The sequence below is a fragment of the Oppia nitens genome, unplaced genomic scaffold (assembly GCF_028296485.1).
Source record: "Oppia nitens isolate AA-2021 unplaced genomic scaffold, nextdenovo-longstitch-racon4-pilon3 scaffold5_pilon_pilon_pilon, whole genome shotgun sequence".
Taxonomy (NCBI): domain Eukaryota; kingdom Metazoa; phylum Arthropoda; class Arachnida; order Sarcoptiformes; family Oppiidae; genus Oppia; species Oppia nitens.
This window is the reverse complement of record NW_026533243.1, coordinates 6455319-6479181: the sequence shown is the minus strand read 5'-3', so window position 1 is coordinate 6479181 and position 23863 is coordinate 6455319. Positions and strand designations below refer to the sequence as shown.

General features: G+C 26.2%; 1 protein-coding gene across 4 annotated transcripts; it reads left to right on the top strand.

Annotated features, from left to right (window-relative positions):
- Positions 1-4683: 4683 nt before the first annotated feature.
- On the top strand, positions 4684-8398 carry LOC128961023 (transcription factor AP-4-like). Of its 4 annotated transcripts, none has more exons than XM_054307227.1 (4): positions 4684-4708; positions 6902-7067; positions 7135-7566; positions 7630-8398. In XM_054307227.1, the coding sequence occupies exons 2-4, from the start codon at positions 6936-6938 to the stop codon at positions 8245-8247; spliced, it is 1182 nt and encodes a 393-aa protein (XP_054163202.1). In that variant the 5' UTR covers positions 4684-4708; positions 6902-6935; the 3' UTR covers positions 8248-8398. The 4 variants fall into 4 exon arrangements, with proteins under 4 accessions (XP_054163202.1, XP_054163201.1, XP_054163200.1 ...); XM_054307226.1 differs by lacking the exon at positions 4684-4708 and adding an exon at positions 4964-5173; XM_054307225.1 differs by lacking the exon at positions 4684-4708 and adding an exon at positions 4964-5243.
- The last annotated feature ends 15465 nt before the right edge of the window (positions 8399-23863 follow it).

The following is a 23863-nucleotide window of genomic DNA, read 5'->3' as shown; positions in this document are numbered from 1 at the left end:
ACTAAAAGAAAGAGATTAAAAAATTTACAGACATTGAATACAGACATGTCTGAGAAGATTTTTTTATAATAATTATTTGATTTTTTTCAAAAATAAAATTTTAATCTTCGGTCTCGACTTTGATTTGTATTTTTATTCTCGACTTTGTATCAATTTTTTAATTACTGCTAACTTTTTTATAATTTTTTTATATATTAGAAAAATATTAATGATTTTAAGTAAATCGTGTAAACTGATTTTAAAATGTATAAAATAATAATTACTTTTCTCTTTGAAAAATTAAGTTATTATAAAGTTGCTCAAATTTTATCACTATTATTATTATTATTTATTAAAATACTATTTATTTCAATTTTGTTATTTAAATCAATAATACAGATTGTTTTGGTCGATAACTTGCAATTAAATTACACAATAAAATGAAGGTTGAAATTATTTTGCTAAAAAAATTATATAAAATTTATAAATATATTTAAAGTATTTTACTTGCTTTTAAAGATTAAAAATAATAAATAAAACAAAATGTTAAATATATATTATATAGTATAATGAAAACAAAAATGGGCTGTTTTTCAAAATAAAATTTTAAATTATTTTAATTAATTTAAGTTTGTTTATGAATTGTAAATGAAACTCAGAGATATTTAAATAAAACTTTATTTGATCATAAAATAAAATTAGTGAACATTTTGTAATATAATAAAGGCCTTACATTTTAAGATATTAAAAAATAATAGGTATCTATATTATAAAATAAATTTTTTATTTATTTAAACATTTTAGGCGTCTCTTTAATTTTAATCCAATGTAATACTAAATGTTTTCCGTCTCTTAAAATTAATACTTTGGTTTTACAAATAAATTTATATTTAAAAATTTATTTATTAATGACATTTATTTTATTTTTGCTTATATAATATAATTACTGTAAATGCATATAATTTATTATTAAGATTTGTTTGTCATTAAAATCAATTATTATTATTATTATTATTATTATTTAGTGGTTTTGCTTATCTCAAACTATAAGAATCTTAAGAATGCATTGATTAACAAATAATATGATATTAAGCGATGTTTTTAAAAAATAAAATTTACTTATCATTAAATTTATAATATAAGTAATTTTCAATGATTTAATAAAATAAATAAAAATAAAATCAATATAAACGTACATTTAGTATATAATTATAATTATGTATAAGGTTTGTGTAATAAAATGAGAGATAACAAGAATAGAAAGTTTGGTAAACTTTTTTCAAAAATAATTATTATAATGTAGTTTTTAGATATACTGTATTTTAATATGAATTAATATAAATATATATGTCAAATTGAATTTCAAAATTCAATTTGTCTTTTTATTATTGAATAATAATTTTTGCAGCAATTGTTAGTACAGATAATGATAGTTATTATTAGATAAATTTCATTTTGAAAAATTAAGTTGCGTTTTGTGGTTTAGCTTTCAAATATTGACAAAATTAATAACAAAATAAAAGTTAATATAAAATGTCATTTCATTGTACTCGATGTAAGTTATCTAATATTGATTATATTTTTTCAGTATTTCATCTTTTGATATATAATATTGACTATAAATTATATTCTTATAATATATCTTTTAAAAAAAATGATTGAAAATTGTAAATAATATTTGATAGACTGAGTGTCCAATATATGATTTACTATTATATCGTATGATATCTCAGGTGAAGCGTTTAGGTTATAGAGAAAGTGATGAATCGCCCGAAGAAGTGGTGCACAAAACAATTAAATCTTTATTTCACTGATATTTTCCAGTTTCGTCCCATAATATAGTAGTGACATAAATATTTCAACTGTCGATGAATTGTCTTTTATATGGCACTGGTATATGACTTGAAGGTATTATCACCGAAATAAGTATTTTATATTTTATAGTATACCGTATATAACATATAAATGGTTTTCACTAAAAACGGATTCCTCTATCCCTAAGCTATTATTCATAAGCACTGGAAGAAAGTCATTCAAAAAAAAGAGTTTTACAGATAATAAGCTTTTATATTAAAGTAAAGTCAAGGACAGTCAGATTATGGCTTCATATCAATGCTATATAATATATATTCAACTAAAACATCAAATCAACTCAATTATGAAATACATAAAAATCATATGAATTTAACATACAGTAGTATATTATAGAGTATAATACGTTATACACAATAAAATATACGTAAAGGTAGTCAACTATTGTGTTTAAATATAAGAGTATTGAAATAAAAGCTGATTTTCATTTTAAACTACAGTAATATAACCAATGCTTTACCACTAAATATTTAAACCAAAAAATGTTTTTTATATTTTCGACACACATTCCTAAAAATATTACATTTATATGTTATATACTTTAAGTGTATTTTGTGTTATCAAAAAATAGTGATAAGAAGACTAATAATAATTGTATATATATTTGATATTTATTGCAAAACTATGATATAGTTGTTGAATGAATTGGTATTACAATTGAATGTCTGGCGTAACAAATAGTTGAATGTATATATAAAGTGCAATACATTACTTACACAACTCATAACAATATATATATATATATAAATTTATATAAAGTATATCTCATTTAAATAAATATTCAATTTTCTCGTCAAAGGACAGCCCAACGCATGACACAGTTGTGTGAGTGTGTGTTAGATGATAGACACCTAATATATAAACCCTTTTTTCAAAACAAAATCACATTATATATACAAATGTATATATAATTAATGACAAATCTATATGCATGTGACTATCATATTATATCTATCAATATTATTATTATTATTTTTATCAAACAACTAAAATATTCAATTTAGAGTTGAAAATACATTTATTAAAAAATAATTTATATTTATTTTGACATGTACTATTTTATATAAGCAATTTAAAATAAATAAATCAAATTAATTTAAATATATCAATAAACTAACAGAAATCATGATTAGACAAAATGGGATTATATATAATGTTATGTAAGCGACAACTCTTTCAATGAGATATTATTTTTTTCAATTGAAATTCCTGTAGAAAAACAAATAAAAAATTTTGTAAATAACATCCATAAGAGTTATTTAATAGCATTGACCACAACTGTGCCGACAACTACCTGTGCAGACAACATATGGTCGGGTGATCTATAGTTAAGGCAATCAAAGGGTTGTTAAGGCTTTGTATAGCATTATATAAGTTATGCGATGTCTGCGCTATATTTATGTATGTTTGGTATGCGAGTCAGTGTATGTATGAGTATATGTATGTATATATATATATATATTGTGTGTATGTGTGTGTGTGTGTGTGTGTGTGTATGTATGTGAACCTGATATTGAAGTACTTGAATGAAATGAATGTAAATGTTTTGTAATTTAAATGGCATTTAATATTGAAACCAATGAAGTGATGGTTGAGTGTATGTGTCAGTCAATTGCTATCCAAACATATTATAGACAATACTATGTCAAGCATTGAATCCAATGTATTGTCGCACTAAATGTCTGTCTCTACCTGTGCTTTGCCTACATATATATCATATATATAGTCGACTGTCTGTCTGTATATGCGGTCAACTTAGTAATGAAGTTAATATATTAAAAGTAAAATTATAATGCATTTGAATATTTGGCTGAAATTTCAATGATTTGCATAATTATATGCAATCAGTGTTGTTGTCGTCCATTGAATGCTATGTTTATGTTCTCCACTAATAATACAAGCATTGCATTCAATTGCACTAACAGTACATACAGTCAACACTACATACAATACCTATAGACTGAATGTAGTACTCACTGACTCAGTGACTCACACAACACATACACACATAGTATATGTTATTTCAATGTATTTATTATTCAACATCTGTTTGATTTGGCTCTCATTGAAAGTCGTCATCTGATTGGTCGCCGGCTTCACTCAGCAGTACTATTGAGAATTAGCCAACACTTCACACATTAATACTAAATAACATATGTTTGCCATTCATTTGACCGAAAATACTAATACAAACATAGTATACACACCGGTAGACACCCGTCGGCACTATAACTAGGAGTCAGTTGGCCAGTCATGGCCAGCAATAGCCGATTCAATGTTGAGACGTTTGCAAATCTCCCAACCGATGACATCCAGCTGTTTCCCGCCCACCAGCTGACGGCAAACAGGCAATAAACAGACGTTACACTTACGGACCAAACATCAAACACACCATTTTGGCGCCAACATACCTGTCCTCATATACGTACACATCATTGTCATCATAAACATACACATTATATAACAATCAAAATATACTATATATTAACTATAGGTACACTCAAAGTCTACACTTAACAAGTGTATGCATACATGTCTATCAAAGTTTCACTAACATTCATATACTTATATTAAAGCAATAAAGTTATCTAATATAGCATTCATAGCATATATATTATATAATATTCTCAATAAAGTAATATTAGTTTACAATTAATTTAATTATTAATTAGAGTCACTTAAGTCAAGTAAATGTAATTTTTATACCAAACATGTGTTTAAATTAAAGGTCAAATGTTATAGTAATTGAGTGCCCGATAGAGACACGTCTGCTATACGACTCTCAGCTGATGTACAGCTTATAGACGGCAATGGTTTAACTATAGAGAGTGTGGAAATAGAGGCAAACACACTGTGTGTATGTGTCGTTATATTTGGTTATAATTAATGTTTAATTTGGTTTAATTGGTATTTTTGTGGTTTGATTGACTCAAATAAATGTTTTATATAATTATTAAATGGTTTGAATTGTGTATGAATTGACATTTGATTGATATATGAATGTATTAAATGAATGGACACTCTATAAGGTGTGTTTGGCGCTCATAGTGTGTGAATTGGCGCTGCATTTGGTGAACACATTGAATGCATTGAAAGAGTGCGCCATTTATTGAGTGCTTCACTGCTGTCAGTGTTGTTGTGTGAGTCAGTGTATGTGTTGTGTATGTGTTGTGTCGATCAACACAAACAGTGCTTATATTAGGCGTCTATTACAACATAACTAACTACCAGTGCTTCGGACAAAAAAGTCAATGAAATAACTGATTTAAACAGTGATTGTATTTTTGATTAATTAGTCAATCAATATATAGTATTTTTCAGTGTAAGTGATAATCACCTCAATTGGTACTAATGGTTAATATGACGACAATAAGTCGTGAATCGCTTCACAAGTAAGTCCTAATCCAATGGACCGCTGCTTCACTTTTGCCACTATTATTGCAAACATTAAAGCCAATGCCTACCTGCCTGTCCTCTCATACCTACTACCAGTGCCTCTCATATGCTCAACAAACACATCAATACATACATAACATACCATACATATTGAAATAACACATGTTTTATGAAATGTGTGCTATTTTTAAATTGATATTTCATTTCTCAACTATTCCTCTAATAATTTTTTAATATAATATAATATAATATTTTATTTATTATTATATTTATTAATATTAATTAATATTATGCTATTTTGCTACATATCCTATATATTTGACTATAATTTATATATTTATATCATATATAGTATGTATGTATGTATTGAACACGTTTTGTGAACTCAAAAGCCTATCAATCAATACTTGAATACTATATAATCTATGGTATTATATATCATATGTGTTATATAGTATATATTTATTGAGAATAAGCATATAAATGATAAATACTTTATAATTAGGAAAATATAAAAGCGTTTATAAATATGAAAAATATTGACAATTTTGACTTTGAATGCATTGATCATATGCTTCAATGATATGACATATATTGACAATTATAATACAAAGTTTTTATCGCAATTTATGTCCCAGTATTGTATAAATGCGTTTACTTAATGATGAGCACACCATTAGTCGACAATAGCCAAGGAGTATCCCAGATCTGACTCCCGGTGCTCTCTATGTATGCATAATAATAAATTGAATATCTATTGCAAACATTGTCTGTAAACACGACTAAATTGATGTTATATATTATATTAGTTATATAAATATGTTAATAATATTTAGTGTACATATATTATAGATACAGTATATAAATATATTACATAAAGTATTTAATATTTTTGTTTACAATTGAATTGATGAGAGTGTAAGTTATATATAAGTTGTTAAATACTATTAATATCTAGAAATAGTGTTATATTATAGTAAATGATGTAAAAATAGTTGGTTATAGTAATAGTGTAGTCGTATATATTGTTATCATTGACTGTCGTATGGTATGTATTACATGTAATACATAGAAAGTTTATAAGCAATGTATAGCCAATGTAACCTTGGATGGGATCAATTGACAGGAAACGGATAGATATCTTTCCTTAGATGACATGCATGTCTGTGCCATTGATTTTCATTAATGACATCCAATATACTCTTAATACCAATGAATTGCTACTAAAAAGGGTTCATTGCATGTCTGCCAATATGTGTCTATTATACTGGAAATTTATATAACTTTTATCTGTAAATGTTATAAACACTATATAGAGTCAGTGATTGTATTTAATTTATTAAATACACACAATTAAGTTGATTTGACATAATGTTAAATAAAACAATGTCGCCAAATAGTATATAAGCTGATTGTTAGATGAATCACTGTTTAATTAAATAGAGGGGCGAAGTATGAGACAGCGCCTGTACTCACACCCACCCCATAGCGCACTGTTATGTTTGTATGTGTGATCATATGTTTGCTATCGTCTAACATATGATTAGACTAGTATTACAGCTATACTATGAGTCAATAGCTATGATTTGATATAAACTGTCAAACATATGAAACATATTTAATAAAATGATTTATTTATTTATTGAATTAACAGACTATCGGGACGACCGGTTAGTCCTAAGAGTCAAATGGAGGCCGAGAAGCGGATTCGTCGTGAGATCGCTAACTCTAATGAAAGGCGAAGAATGCAAAGCATTAACGCGGGTTTCCAATCGTTGCGGACATTACTTCCCCATCACGACGGAGAAAAACTTAGCAAAGTTTGTCCACAACTGTTATCTACTAATTGATTATATGATTCATCAATTGTCTTGTATTGATCCATAGGCTGCTATATTACAACACACGGCTGATTACATCTATCAGTTAGAACAGGAAAAGACACGACTATTAGCTCAAAATTGTCAATTGAAACGACTGGTCAACAATCAAATGGCTACTGAAAGTGATGTTTCCAATGATAATTCACCGCTTCATAAACGAATTAAGATTGAGAAGAGCTCTATACCCATGACTGTCGACTCATCCGACTCTTCAGATGAAGTGGTCTGTCGTAGTCCTAAGTCTTCTTCTATGGTCGATAACGCAGACCTCACCAATGATGACCTCAAGCGAGAAATGGTTGAACTCAGGCTACAGTTGGATAGAGAGAGGCGTTTAAGGATGTCATTGGAGGAACAAACACGAGCTCTTGAGACTCAATTATATCCAGAAAAGATCAGAGAAATTGCACATAATATGCAATATAAATACCAAACGGTTAGTTAATATATATATAATCTATAATAACATTCATTAATCTTAATTTGTTTTTTAATATAGAAAACATTGAACAGTTGTCAGGAGATATCTGAATCTGAGTTGGCATCGGATGACGTATTCAGCGAAACGGTTGAGATTGAAGCGGCCAATAGTTGTCCGACGAGTCCGTGTACAGAATCGCCGCGAGCATTCACGGCCGCCATAACTAACACCCCCACCATTAAAACCATCAAAACAGAACCCATTCAATCAGACATTCAACCTCAAGATTTGTCCGCCAAATCAATCAGTTGTTCGCCTAAGAAGACTTCTCCTCAACCGGCGGCTATAGCTCTGCCAATTGATGTTCCCTTTATTACGACCGACAATGTTGACAGTGGCGTTACGCTCGAGATAATTGATTCGACCGGAACGGGTTATGGCAGTACTTCTCGACAAAACTTGGATACAATTGTTGAAGCCATCAGACATCTGGAGGGCGATCATCTCTTTAGAGACGACGACAGTAAATACAAATATGATGAACAGATACCAGAAGAGGAAAGTAAGTCATCAAATGCTACGCTCTCACCATCGCTGAGAACAGTGTTGACGATGAGTCCCGAACAGTTCGGTGCTATCAGACATCAGGTAATCCAATTGCAGAGACCAAACGTGATTGTCGCCAATCACGCATAGAGTTTGACCATCAACTCTGGCCACTCATCAACTGTCCATTATATCACTTCAACTGTCGGGGCATCACAAGTAAGACAAGTAAACCAATATAAAACATCATTTTGATTACCACTATTGCTCTCAATTTGAATATATATATATATATATATATATATATATATTTTTATAAATATATGATAATTGTGTATACATTCTATAATTGTATATCTTATATAATATCGTAAGTTGAAATTCATTAATCATCTTAGCTTTAAAAACCATAACATGTATTTTGTGTGCATTATCATTATATTATAATTATTTGTATTTTCAATTATTGTATTTAAATGTAAAATATTTTATAAGGAATTAATCTTCAAAACATATTTAGAGCAAAAAATATATATATAAATTCTTGTCTCAAATTTAATCACAAATATATTGATAAAATTGAGTTAAATGATTAAATACAACATTGAATTCCAGTTCATTACAATACAAGAGAGTTTACTCACAACTTGTATATCGTTATATCATTTATTAATATATTAATTTCATATTTGTTTTATTGAAAAAAAATTATCAGTCAGTTTTCCGTCTGATTTATCGGAAAACTTTAAACAAAACAAACATTTAAATCATTTGTTAAATTATGAAATAAATAGAAAACTTAACATAAGTTCCAAATATATGAAATAATGGTTCCTTTGCATTTGCCATTTAATTACATTACATTTTTCATTATATATTATTATTGTCTCGTTTATTATTTTTCATTATATATTTCATTTTCAATTTGTATATTTTGTCATATTATTATTATTATTATTATTATATACATTTAAAAGTTTAGTTAACTTTTTTTCGATTATCGCATCGTTATAAAAAATATATAGTTTTAGTTGTGAATAATAAAGAAAACGATATTATATTGTAATTTAATAATAAAGGATTTTTTGACTACAATTGGTAATTGAAGCGTTAATTATTATACTTTTTCACTGATAACAAATATATAAATATTATTATATAGTATTTATTATATACTCTGTATAATGAAAAGCATTAGTTGAGTATAAAAAAGAGTAGAAGAAAAGTAAATTTTTAGGGATAAATAAAAGAGTATAATCTATAAACATTTATTTAATATTATAATATATGATAGGATGATAATAGTAATAATAATGTGAAAAAGATAGAAACAAATTTTTTGGAAACAAATATGAAAAAATTTACAATACATTTATAATGGTATGAAAATGTATATTATTATACTTAAAGGATAATTTAAAGAAGCTATAAACGCATCCATCGTAAGCATTAAACAAATTTTTTATTGGGTGTCTGACTATAAAAATGTTTTATAGTATAACACATACAATGTATTGTATTTTTTTCATATAAGACATGCAAATGATTGCCTCAAATAGGACTAAAAGAAAACGTTTTATTATATTAATTACAATAAGTTATATAAATATAATAGAAAAATAATTGTATCTCAATATAATAACCCGGGATAAACTTGCTATTACTTATCACTGTATAAAACATCTCATATATTGTATTATTATTATTATTATCTTATATTTCCATTCATTTGTAAAACTTGAAAAGTAAAATTGTTAGCCATTAAATCATTGATTATTATTATTATTATTATTAAAATTATTAAAATTTACAGTTTTATCTATAGTATATTATATGTTGCAGTTAAGCGAAATTATATTTAAATAATATTTTTTACTATAATTATATAATGATTTTGAAATTTTAAATAAATAATATAGAAATTTAATTTAATAGTGATAAATAGTAGTATTAATAATTATGATAATAATAATATGACCTAAAAATGATTTTATGTGTGTTTTGACTGATTGTCACATTTTGTATGATTTTTTTTGTATAATTGTAATGATATTAAAAGTGTATGGAAGCGGACATACAGTTAAGGCACACATACACTATAAAGAGTGTATTTAAAATATTATAGACATATCTGTATTTTAAATCTTTTAATAAATGTGATTTTGATTGTGTGTTCAAAAATTAAAAATACAAAACAAAATGATTTATTATTATTATATTTGAATGACACTAAATAATAACAAAATAGACAAATTTGAATTAAATTAATAAAACAATAAAAATTTACTATTATTATTTTTGTTTGTCAATAACCAATGATTTTTAATGTTAATTGTCTATTATGGTATATTTTATCTCATTTACTGTAGTCTATTAAAACATATTTATATTTGTATTTAAATTAATTAATTGTCAATATTGCTATACTATATCGTCTAAAACATATTAAACTAACGATTTAATGTCAAAGCAAATGATGCTTCAAATTAAAGTGCATTTCTAATGAATTAAATGATGGTTTAGTTTGGTTTGCCATACACTGAGGCTAACTATAAAAATATATTAATGTCAAATATTTTTCTTATTAAAACATTATATTAAATACATATTAACACAACAAAAATAGGTTATACACTAAATATATTTGAAAATCATATTTAATATTTGATTCTTAATATAAAATGTTTTTTTAGTTGTTGAAAAACACTTGACAAATGTAATTTAGTTTACGTATGTATAATATGTTTACAGTTAAATCAGTTTGATTTCATTTACTCATACCTACTGCTGTATGCAGTTTCACATACAAAGAGCAATGTTTTGTCGGCAACATTACAATACAATAGATGACCGTTTGACTAATATTTTAATATTTTTAATTTTTATAAATAAATAAATGTTATGTTATGTCATCCACTACTATATAATTTAGCAAAAATTATAATTAAATTACATTTGGCAAAGAATTTTGTGAAAAAATTTATTTTATACTATTGTGCAATAGGTATTATGCAACAGTTTAGTAGGATAGGATTTAAATTTATAAACTAGCATATAATAATAATCAACATTATTGATTAAATTAGACATTTTTATAATTTATGTCAATTGTATGAACATATAGTTGATAATTATATTTGTTGTATAATTATAATATATTTATTGATGTCATGAATTATCTTAATATATGACAAAAATTTAAGTTTAAAAAATCATTGCTCAAAACCTATAGGTATAAATTATATTATGAAATATATTATTATTGATTTCTAATTACTACATAACAGTGTATTATATATAGTGTATATATATATTGTCTCAAATTATGAATTATTGCAATCTCTTTATCAAAAGCAAAGTCCACTTAAATATATATCCATTTTATTATTGTTAGCGGAGGTCAAGTTATTTGAGTATTATATATATATATGTATATATTGATAGATAAGATATTTCATTGATTCATCAAAATTGCATTTAATTTGATACATCATTTGTTTATAATATATTTACTGTTGTATTCAATGTAAAAGAGAAAAACAAATATAAAAATTTTATGTTAAAGAGTTGTCATTCATTATGCGATTAAAATAAACACAAACACTGCGAGTTGCGGTTATCTCTCTCTCTCTCTCTCTCTCTCTCTCTCTCTCTCTCTCTCTTCCCTTTGATTTATAATAAATTATTTTAAATAAAATACGAATGAAATAACTGTTTTAATGGTTTGGCGTGCGTTGTAAAGCCAGTATAAAAATAGTATAATTAGGAATTAATAATGTTATGACAAAAAAGACAAATAAAGTTAAAAATAATATTTGAATTTAGATAATAAAATAAGTGAAATACAAATAAAAAAATTAAGTTTACTAATACTTATAATATTAAAAAATAAATATTATTTGTAATATTTATGTAACCATTAATAATGGTTATATAAGTATTAATATTATTTAAGCGAATTGGTTCTCATTTATTTACTTAAATATACTTATAGTATATATAAAAATATATATTTGTTATATTGCTGTATGCGTTACATAACACCAAAAATCTTAGAATAAAAATAAATTTCATGTCATTTGATGAAATAATAATACATTTTTTAAAATTTGTATTAATTTTGTTGTACAGTAAGAAAAATTATAATTAAATAAAAAAATAAATTTTAATTCAAAATATTTTGTTTTGTTGCTATTTAATTATATACAATATAGACATATTGTATATACTGTATATATACTGTATTTAACGATATTTTTTATTTTATCATTGCTTAAAAATTATGTCATTTTTTATTAAATGTCATTAGACTCGCATTTTAGGCATTAATTTTAGTACTATAAGTATATTTGTAATATATTTAATACAAATGTATAGATCAATGAATTGAGTGAATAATAAAATAAATATACATTCAGTGTATTCCTGTTGTGAGAAAGATTCCTATTTGAATAAAACAATGCAAACGAATACTAATAATAGAAGTAATAGTAATCATAATATCTATAATAAAAAGAGCAAATTTAATTATTTTATTATAGAAATTATTTTTATTTTGTTTATATGAAATACAAAAAAAATAATAAATAAATGAAATAGATTTCAAACAATACAATAAAACAAAACGTTTTTTCTTTCAGTTATTCTTTACAATTGGTGTCAATAGTATGCAAACATATGACTGCATTTCAAATGTCAAAATATGTTGTTTTCTCTCTACTGTATATACAGTACTATATATACCAGTATATAATAATTGCTGTTTTGCTAAACATCGAGAATATAAATACATTATATTTATAGATATCTAATCAATGGATAGGCTGTTATGGAAATTAAATGTTGTTTTTTGTAAATATGTATTATATGTGTATGTTTTGTTATATACAGTACTTGATGTGATATTTATTGAATATTAGATGAAAAATTGGACCGAAACTTATATATACGGTATGTTGTCATTTGTAGGTATAATTGCAATCAATAATTACTTCTGATTAAACAAAAATCTATAGTAATGCAAATGTATTGTCTATTTTTAAATATTTGTTAATAGATTAGCTTCATATAAACTGCTATCTATTTTTATGGGACTCTTGTATAATATTGAATGTTTACTTGTTATTAACATAGAAATAGGCTATGTTTGATATAATATTGCTTATACATAGAGGAGAGAGAGAGAGAGAGAGAGAGAGATTTGATAATTAGATGAGCGCCTCATTTGCTCATCTGATTTGTCTCACGAAAGCACTGGTATTAGTTGATTAGTGGCACTCAATGGCAATGGATTGCCAATGAATGGTATAATTGTTGTGTGAATTTGTCGACAATTGAAACCGTACTGAATATAGCATTGCTATCGGATATCTCTCACTGTCTCTGTTTTATAACATTTTTATTGATATCATTTGGAGACAAATATATTCACGTCATCTAAATTATGAGACATTTTTTGTGAGAATCGCTTCGTTATGTTATCAGTGACCTAACCTACTAAATAAAAAGCATTACTCATTCAATTCATTCATATTATATTTATATATTTTATTATATTATTTGTTACTTATTATGATTTATACTTTTTTAATATATAAATCTATATTTTATTTGAGATAAGCATAAAAATATGAATATTCAGCTAAAAATGGTTTTTTTAGTCAACAACAAAATTGTTATTAAATTTAATTGAATGATTAGTTTATTGAAGTGTTTTTTTGGCGTAAACACCAATTGATAGTGAAATTGAAATGTTTTGCTGACAATAATAGCTCTGTTATCAGGTATTCATGAAATTAAATTTAAAAAGGACTGACTGTTCCGTTAAACTATTTTTTATTTGTCTGCCCAACAATTGAGAAGTGCTGTTATGATAGCTCATATGCTAAGACTCCGGGCGCCACATAATTACATGGCATTCAATTGTGATACCATCACCAAACACACACATATTTATACATATTATATAAAAGTATATATATATATATAAACTATACTTAATWTGTATGTAATATACTTGATATCAGTTAAAATGCAATGATATTTACTGTTAAACTGTCGTCATTACTATCAATATCTGTATGTCAGGGGAACGGTATGTTCGCCCATCAGTCGAGAGAGCTGTTGTCTCGTTTAATCAGCTGTTACGCCCATTCACTTGCCATTCAATAACTATATTCTGGTGCTCTCAACTCTAGTGTTGTGCTAATATGTAGGTGCGATTGCCCAACACTACCATCACTACCACTACTATACATATCATTTCCTTTACCACAATAATTGTATTGCTATTTACAGACAACACAATAGTTATCAAAACCATATCAATTGACTCCTATTGTTATTTTGATTATTTTCATCTCAAATACTTTTAAAAGATTAATACAATATTCTCTCTCTCTCTCTCTCTCTCTCTCTCTCTCTCTCTCTCTCTCTCTATATATATATATATATATATATATATATATATATCACATACATATATATATGATATATTATAAATATAGTGATAATAATTTCATGTAATTTAGGCCACAATTATTGCAAACCATATAAATAACTGTATATTTTCATCTGTTATTGCCATCTATATTAAGTGTTTTGCTTTTTAATAACATTATTTATTATTTTATTAGTCTATATAATAATATATATAAATTACCGTATTATATACTATTTTATGTACACAAATATTTTTATACAGTACATAAGTTTGCACTAATTATATGAGGTATAAATTGAAGGTTTTGCTCAATAAAGTTTACTGAAAATTAAATTTATATTACATTATTATGAAAATTTATGACTTATTTCTTATATATATATATATATATATATATATATATATATATATTGTTGTAAAAATATTTTATTTTACACATAATATTATATTTAAAAATATTTTATTCCTCATTGTATTACTGTATATATAATAGCATATGAGTTATAGTATTATACAGTATAAAATACATATTATATAAAGTATATACAGTATATAATGTACAATATATAYATATATATATATATAATAATTTTCGTAAGCATTAAAGCAAACACACACAGAGTGTCTGACATTTTACGGGGAAATAAATTAAATGCTATTATAAAATAATGTTTTTCTTCAAATTAAAAATAAAGTAAAACCCAACAAAAACAATAAAATAGCACAGAATTTGTAATTAAAGAGAATAACGAGTGAATTGTTTGGTTAAAACTTGTAATTTAATTAATTAGCACTGAGTCTGGCATTTAGTGCCCGCTATAAACTAATAATATATTGTTTTTATAATGCATTTGTGTTAGACTAATAAAATGCCAAATTAGTCGGCAAATAGTTTTTGTCAAACAATTGTAAGCTCTTTGTCACTCTTATATTGTCATCATTTTCATAATATTATCTCTCTCTCTCTCTCTCTCTCTCTCACTCACTCACTCACTCACTCTCACTCACTCACACTTTTAGGAATATACATAATAAATATATATAAATTATTTGTAATATACAATATATTTTATATGTTATAATGTATATTGTAATGACTTTTCTGTCATTTTTAATGATCAGGAGTGTAGACAACGTGCGAATTGACCATTGATTGCAATTGTAATACTAAATGAATGGATAGTGTGGTCACCGTAAAAGTCAAGTCACCGTTTGTGACCACATTTGAAATACCAAACGCTTAGGTCCGATGAAAGCACGACTTTAATATCTTATTAATAATAACTGAATACAGTATATAAATAAAATGATTGCTATTAAAGCAAATTTAAGAGAAAGAGAGAACAAAGAGGTTGTAATACATTCATATATAATATTTATGTGAAATAATATCATCAAACCTGTCACCTATTTATATGTATTTATACGTGTTTATCACGGAAATAAAGTTAAACAATTTTTTAAAAATTATTTGATGATCCTTTATAAAACTTATTATAAATTTATTAAAATTAAAACACAAATATAATATTTAGGTGAATATTTAAAAATATAATTTATTTAGTAAATTGACATAGATATGAAATTTATTTAATGTAAAATATAGAATATTTTCAAATTATTTACAGAATCATATAATGAACTAAGATTTTTATGTGAAATATTAAAAAACATGAAATGCTTTTGTCGTAATTGAAATAGTAATCTTACCCTATTTAACCTCTAAAACATTCTCATCTAACTGTCATTTAGTATGTAATGTATTAGTATATAAAAATCAATAGTCTCTAAATTCATAAAAATTATTTACTTAGTTTAGTATAATTCCATCAGATTGATAATTATAAATATCTGGTCCAAACCATTTTGTTTGTGCTTATATATATAGTTATGTATAAATATTATGTGTAATTAGATAATCCTTTCAATATCTTTCTTATGTTGGGCTCAGACATAAAATATGAATAAATGGTATGATTTTGGTGTTATTTCCTCGATATCATACAAATGATTGGCACAAATCCAACAAAAAAAGTCAAACATTTAAAGTACTCTCTTATGTATTCAGTGTCTATCATATGTTTATCATGTAATAACTGATACGTCTTTAAGATTACAATAAAATCAAATTGAAAGCATACTATCGGATATACATTTTGACGCCAATTGTTTATTTCAATAAAATACTATTTATTGTTGTTTTTTAAAATTAATTTCATTCAAATATTTAAAGATATTTAAGCGTTAAAATGATGACTGAATAAAACTAGTACTACAACAGGTTATAACTTAAAAGTTTAGTTATTTATGGCCACATATTTGCAATTTTCTCAATCAATAATTAGTACAATTATTTGACTTTACGACCACTTGTGGTGAACTCAATAAACCTGAAAACTGGAAAATATCTGAATATATGCCGAACTCCATGTGCTGTGAGGATAACCGATCCAAATGAGACCGGCTTTTCTTGAGAGCTCTCTAGTGGTCATCGACTGTGAACTTGAATTGAAAGACAAACCGACAGTTCAGTCGAAATTCTGGTCATTACTCCTCCTTTGCCTTCCAGTGATTCCCACTAATATAGCAATGAATATATATTTATAAAAGTATTGACTATTGATATATACAGTATATATATTTATATATATATATAGTGCAATTAAATAGATAGCAAACAATTTTAACATTAACGTATATTGCAAACACAACCACCCATTTATGACATTCCTTTAAAAGCTATGAACTTCATAGTATTAACAGCTCTCTGCCTCTCTCTCTCTCTCTCTCTCTCTCTCTCTCTCTCTCTCTCTCTCTCTCTCTTCCTTTCTTTTCTGTTGTCATACTTTTATTGGAAGTGCAATCATATGTTTGGCTATCAAATCATTTCAAACAAATCAGACCCATATATACTGTATGACCATATGTTTGGCCATTTTTATAAGTCTATGGTTTTTATTTTATTGTCGGCTCTCTTCAAACAATAATAATCAGAGTCTGAGTTAAATGCTTTTAAACAAAATTACAGACAATGTTTTAATAGCAATAAACAAAAGGCGTCTATTATTTATAGCATTTTCAATGAATGAATAGATTTAATTAATAAAGTAATAGCTTTGTCTAAAAACGCCTAAAAGCACTTTAATATATGTCATCAAACACTAAATTATAATTATTACTTATGACTTTATATATGGCTTAGTTATAAGCTATAACTTATAGCTGTGGTATATATATACAGTATATACCGTATATTACTGGTACTCGCAATTGAAAGAGACGCATTTTATATATAATAAAGTAACTTTGTTTTTGTGTGACCCATGTGTTATCTACAAATTGTATTTTTTTACAATTAAGTACAATCATTATTAGTCTATAATTGTCTTATTCAAGATTTTTGATAAATCTTTTTATTAATCTTTTACATGGGTTAAAGTCACATGACGTCTAAGGCAGATATGCCATAAAAAACATATATTGTCCTGTAATTATAGAAACAATGGCCGACAAAAATATTAATAGAATATATTCTAAAGCCTTATGTGTGAAGATTTGTCAGACATAATAAAAAAACTAAAAAGATGAATGAGTAGATGTGGAAGACAAAAAAAGTTCATAAAAAATATCAAAAGTTAAAATCGAAAAATTGTATGAATTTATAAAAATATTTCACAAGTTTTCTTGAAAATAAATAAAAGATATTATATTTTTATTTATTAAATACTAAATAACATTTGCCAACAATTTTCGAAAGATATGTATAATATCTCTAAGTACTATCTACTTTTACTTCTTATCTATGGGCTACATATGCAAAAATATAGCAATTATTATTTTAATATCAAATAATAACGGATTTATAAAATGAAATTAAACCTTTTATATATCATTATATTCAACATATATTGCTTTGTCAAATTACTATTTGCTTTGATTAATCTAACACTTCTTTGAGTAAAAAATCAAAATTTGTGAAGGGGTCCAAAATTAATCGAAGGGGTTTTCGATTTAAAATCATAAGAAGTGGTTTACTGATATTCAAAATTATCATAACAAATGAAGAGATATTATAGAATCAAATGACATATAAATAATTAATTAAACTTCAATAACTTTTTTAAAAAATTAATTTAAAAATGTAGTTATGAATGCGTCTCTTATAATTGCGATCCCTAGTATATATAAAATTTAATATAAATATATATTTGTGTGTATGATTTAAAAGTATTTAAAATGTATGCAATGCATACATACATATACTTTAGTTATCTAACATTTTATATAACCATTGCTACAGTCATATGGAATTCAAAAGGTTTGCATAACTTTTTTAAGACTTGTTTTTCAATATACAGAATAAGTTGTTCATTGAATTTCAGACACTTTTTTAGTTAGTGAGTGAGTGTTTGGCCTTCAAAAAACTCGTACTTTTTTCAAATAAATTGTTTGTATCATTAATGCTATAAATAAAATACTTATTTCTATACTTTCTCAGTCTCTCTCTCCCATGATTTTGGTTTTAAAGAGTGAGACTAAAAGAGCAATAGCCAGACATTCATTGAAATCTGGCTGACATTGAAAAGATAACATTTTGACTGATTCTTGTAAATACATAGTATTATATTGTATATAAATATTACAGAGTTATAATATACATGTTATATACAGTGTAATAATTATTATTATGATAACGAGAAATTTTTTTATAAATCGATGCAATAATATATGGCATATATTGTTAACAAAGAGTTAAGTTAAGAGTTATTGTGTTTAGTATAGCGTAAAAATCTTTAAGAAAATTATTAAATAGTTTTTTTCAGTAAAAATTATTTTATTGTAATGCATCAAACATTGATAATAAATATAAATATGATTTTCTGTTCAATAATATTGGATATATTAAGTTTAGTTATGTTTGAGACGTGAGCGTAGATTAATGGGTCATTAATTGGTGAAATTGGCAAATATTAATTAGACAGACACACCATTAAGGCATTTGATAGACCGAAGCGAGACTCATAACCAACACATAGCTAATACCTGTCAATGTCTACCTACCTGTGCCACTATGTCTCAGCTGAACATTTGAGACCATTTTTGTATTCAAATTGTTTATTCATTATATTCTTTAGACTGATTTGCTTTTGCTTTGAGGTGCAAACCTATCTTTTATTGTATTATTAGTCTAATTGCATGCATTGTGTTGTCTTGTAATCAATGAATTCATAACAAGTGCTTATATATAGATATTAAACAAGAATTGGATTTATAAGCAATGCAGACATAGGAGTAACCATAGAAACATCATATCCTTGTCTGCAGTCTCTTAACTGGTATAGTATGAGCACTGGTATGGCAATGGTATGGCAATGGTATGGGTATCGATCGATTACAGACAGCCAAATGATTCACACCATCAGCAATAGCCCGAACACTTCATATTGTATGTACAGTACATGGATTCTGTCTGTCTATCGCTATATACAGCAAACAGACATACAGTATATATAGATTATGTTATGTTTGCTATCCTAACATTAGGGATCACTCCCTTGTGAACCCCTTTTTAAATGTCACTGAAGTTCACCTTTTTATACACATTATTGTTAGCATTAGGAGCGCATCTATTGAATACATTGTATATAACATAAATCAGCCATAGTTTTTGGTATTGTTCCTCACTTTGTATGTTATTATAGAGAGCGCATCAACACAATCACCACACATGTACCACAAGCCATGTCGTCTTCATTTATATTCAAGTGACGGTACCGGCGCTAACATACCGTCTATCAAGTGGTGATGTATACTATAAGTTATGTTAAGAGCCGAGTATCGGTAAAAGGCAATGAATTTTGAGACAAAACTCCAGTCATATATTAAAATAGTTAGAAAAGGGAGAAATGTTATGTAGAGATGGTATAGAGTGATGGTATGGAGTGGTGGTGTCGAGTGGTGTAGTGGAGGTGCCATTATTTATTGATCTCTAATGGTTTGGTATGTGCTCTTTAACTAAAAGTTTTCAACCAAACCATTATGACGTTAGAGCTAATGGTGTGGTATTGTATGTGAATGTGTGGTATAAAACTGGTAACTTATAAGACCTGAGCTCATGAGTTGTCTGTTTTGTTAAGTCACTCCAACAGAGCTCTTATGTATTGACTTGTTATACAAATTCAGTTTAGTCTAACTTTTTTCTCTTTATTTTATTTGTTTAATAAACGATTGACAAGCAATCACTTAATGAGAAAATCATTCAATTATTACAATTGTTTAGTGTTTGTCTAAACAATAACTGATATGTCTTGCACTGGTATGTCATTTTAAGTGCATATTTTAATCAGAAATACATTATTGGAGAAAATCTATTGTCAATTGGTTTCCTGTTAAGAGTAACCAAATAATAATTTTAAGTTAATTATAGATCCCATAATTCACAGTAATTTCCAGTACTTTACGGCTTTTCTTAGTACTACTCCATTCACTAAAGGCATTAAAAGACTACTAATCCTATGAAATGGTAGCTATATTTTCAACAGTGCCTACCAGTGCCTCATCATATGACTCGATACCCCAAATATTTGTGTCAGCGATTGCCTCAAAAGCCGTGTCTCTCGAGTGAACCTTTGGGCGCAGTTCTCACTCAATCGACACTTAGATTTGTGGCTCAAAAGCAGTTTACAAATCATGTATTACAACACATCCCTATACTTCATGGTTTCAATCAGTGTATAACTAAAAGTACTTTTTCAACATATTTTTATGAATCAATATTTCTTTATATACAACAAAATCATTAGACAAACTCTTTTGTTGTATGACTTTCCTTCCCTTTAGAGGTACACTTCCCGTCGTTATATGAGAACTAGTATTGGGATCTCATTCTCAGCAAAGAGGGAAACGACTGTTACGTTAGGTTTCTCTCATTCGCTTCTTTAGTCATTCCCTCTCGTATTCAAATGATTGGGGGAACAGACAGGTGGCTAACAAAAACACATGACTACGACAAACCTGCAGTACTAACACAGACACACAAACCTGACAGACCTTCAAAACAGTTGTATTCAACGTTGAATCAAATGTTTTATTGGATCGACAGCTGAGTATGAGATAAACTGTTAGTTACAGTAATAGGACTTTAATACCATTTGCCTAAATGAAGGTCAGAGTTATTATCGACAGCACCTGGACTTTGGTTACTGAGCGGGAAACTGCTGGAGGAACGACATATCAAATGAGGCACCGGGTGATTATGCATAAAGTTACCTGAAAAGAAAATAAAGTTTACATCCATATCCCCATTACTACTCTTACCTATAAATTTATTATAGATTTATTGGCAACTTATTCAATAGTCTAACTAACAATTTGTTGGTAAGGTATGTATGTTATGGTAAAGATTGATAATGTAAGGTAAGGTAAGGCATAATCGTTAGGATGTTTTTAAATATTTTTGCGCTTACGTCACAAAAACACTACTATTTCTTGTACGACAATCTGTTGTCACAAATATTTAGACATTTTTTCAGATATTATTATTTGTCGAAAAATATTCTTTTATTGTCCAAACATAGGAATGTGGATCCGTTAGGTTATATACGGTAGGAATAGTAAGTCTCAAGTATTTAGAGTTAAAAAAGTAAAAGTTATGAAAGAAATAGTTTTTTATCAATGGATTTAGTAAATGGTTGGGAATGTGTGCCAAACGTATGTCCCAAAAACACAACCATTCAATGAATTATGTGTTTACTTAACTGATCCTTTCATTTAAATCATTTGTGAAACTAATCTCTGAATTGAATCCACTTCTGTCTCAATCGAAATAACTTTATATAATATATGTGACTGTCATTCAAACGCCTTTCCCTTTACTTCAATTGACCGGCTGTTTCCAGTTATGTTGACTTAAATGCACTTTACTGTACAGTACTGTTGAAATCTGTTGAAAATAGCTAAACTCATTTTACCCAAAATTATTTAACCTAAACTGTCATATCATATTTGTATCAATGTATAACTATAACATAAATAAAATTTATATTTCCAATTGTCTTATATCGTATATATGTAATATATATATACAGTGTATATAATAATATAGATAACTAAAAATAAGCTAATAATTATCTTATTTTTAGTTATCTATATTATTATACTGTATTCTATAAATAATTTAAATTAATTTACAATTAGTTAATTATAAATAAAATTTTACGTGAACTGATTTGGGTTTTATGAGTTAAGTGTTTTGAATTTTGGGTATTTTGAAAGTTACCGGTATATAACATGTGTAAACTACAGTATATACAGTATTTCATTGTTAAGTATATTATATATTCAAAGAGCGACACAATGTATTTGTTTGAAAACCATTTTATCGGTAAAATATAGTGAAAAGTTAGTAAATTATTAACTCTTTAATAATGTTAACATTATATAAATCACGACAAGAAATCTCATAAAATAGTAGTAGTTTTGAAATTAAGTATAAAATGTAAACTAATATTCATTTCTAATGCACTGCTCATCACTATGTCTGACAAAATTTATTAAATCAAATATATAGTTATATAACTTGTCGTTAACATCAATTGGTAACAACACCTAACAGATTGAATGTGTTATTAATGTAACACACTTTGTATATATACTTATTTAAAGTAAACTTTTAGTTCACGATTTGTTGACTTATGGCTTCAAAAAATAGGACTTATATTTCATACTATTGTATTGAACAGTAGTTTACATTAAACTTAAATTCATGCCATTTGTATACTGTTTATATCAATTTCAGATACAGCACAGGTATCTAAATGTTTGGGTAGTTATTATAATAGTGTACCTCTAATCCTATTTGGGTTCTCTCATCTCACCTGTGCTCTCTCTCTCTCATAATTATATGTTTGATTCAATTTTGACTATTTATTTCTCTTACTGTATTAAGATTTATATTTTTTCTTTAGATAATAATAACAAAAATAATAACAATAACAATATTCATTGCCTTTAATTTTGCCGTTTCTTTAACTTGAAGGCAGTTTTCCGCCCATTAAATGTAGAAAATTGTTTGAAAATGTATTTCCTCTTAAGTTTACTAAAATTTATTGCTAAAAACCTAAATAAATGGCAAAACCAACAAAATTTGAAATTCATTTATACATTGGTTTGAAAACTAATTTTTTTGTAGAGAAAATTGTCCAAAGATTAACAGTTTATTAATAATATTATCACTGAATGTTTGGCTAAAAACTATAATTGCTTTTATAATGATGTCATTTATTATCAAATTATATATACAAATGTTTGGCGATTGTGTGTATA

What these genes read in the sequence shown, in the direction of transcription:
- LOC128961023 (XM_054307224.1), top strand. Translation starts at nt 6,702, where the DNA reads ATGAGACAGCGCCTGTACTCACACCCACCCCATAGCGCACTGTTATGT. An exon ending in CATAGCGCACTGTTATGTTT is followed by an intron (nt 6,752 to 6,901) that starts GTATGTGTGATC and finishes TTGAATTAACAG; the next exon opens with ACTATCGGGACGACCGGTTA. An exon ending in ACGGAGAAAAACTTAGCAAA is followed by an intron (nt 7,068 to 7,134) that starts GTTTGTCCACAA and finishes ATTGATCCATAG; the next exon opens with GCTGCTATATTACAACACAC.